This window comes from Poecilia latipinna, unplaced genomic scaffold, assembly GCF_001443285.1.
Source record: "Poecilia latipinna isolate Pla-1442-1.1 unplaced genomic scaffold, P_latipinna-1.0 Scaffold385, whole genome shotgun sequence".
Classification (NCBI taxonomy): Eukaryota; Metazoa; Chordata; class Actinopteri; order Cyprinodontiformes; family Poeciliidae; genus Poecilia; species Poecilia latipinna.
In genome coordinates this window covers 288,123-288,893 of record NW_015113001.1, presented here as the reverse complement: position 1 = coordinate 288,893, position 771 = coordinate 288,123, and the positions used below count along the sequence as shown (strand labels likewise).

Genomic DNA, 771 nt, shown 5'->3' with positions numbered 1-771 from the left:
CTCCGGGTCAGAGAGGAACCAGCAGAACCTGAACTCACCATAAGACGCAAAGTCGAAGCCTGCAGGCACTTCCTGCGTGCTGAAGTCCTCGGTGTAGAATCCAGTGTGGCAAACCTCCATCTCCCCTTTCTGCAGGCACAAACCAGCTTCAGTCACAAATGGATCTAATGATTCAACCTGAATCTGAAAATGTTCCGTTTGGACTCAGGAACCAGGATCAGGCTGGTTCAGATCCTGGTTCAGATCCTGGTTCTGAACCTGGTTCTGAGCAGGACGAACCTTTAGTTTGACGTTGTTCCCCTCCGTGGCTCCAGGTTCCCAAACGTTCCCAGTGGAAGCGGAGCGCTCAGCCTGGTGGTCGGTGGGCTCCGGGCCGCTTATAAAGGCGCAGCGGCGCGGGGGCGGGGCGCGGGTCTGCGGTGCGTCGTGACCTGCGGATTCGAGGTCTGTTTACGTCAGAACCCCCCCTCCCACACACACACACACACACACACAGCCTCCCCTCCTCTCCACATGAACCAGCGACCAATATTCATTCATAAAAGATCCGCAGACAAACCGCAGATTAACTATTTATGACGTGATTCAAAGTTTCATTATTTATTTTATGGGAAGAAGAATCGCGGAAAAAGCAATATAAGATATTAAATCATTGCAGCTTTGGATTTTTAAAGGTAAAGGTAGTTTTATAGCACATTTTCAGCAACAAGGCAATTCAAAGTGCTTTACATGAGTTAAAAGGAAAAACAAAGAACAAAAAACACGAGATTT

General features: G+C 48.8%; 1 protein-coding gene across 2 annotated transcripts in view; it reads right to left on the bottom strand.

Annotated features, from left to right (window-relative positions):
- The window catches only part of etsrp (ETS1-related protein), an 11,135-nt gene extending 10,787 nt beyond the window's left edge, over positions 1-348 (bottom strand). For both annotated transcript variants that reach the window (XM_015036920.1, XM_015036921.1), the window contains exons 1-2: positions 280-348; positions 39-129 (exon numbers count right to left, since the gene is read on the bottom strand). In XM_015036920.1, the coding sequence (XP_014892406.1) occupies positions 39-120 (82 nt within the window). In that variant the 5' untranslated portion in view covers positions 121-129; positions 280-348. The remainder of the gene's footprint in view (positions 1-38; positions 130-279) is intronic.
- Between the last annotated feature and the right edge of the window lie 423 nt (positions 349-771).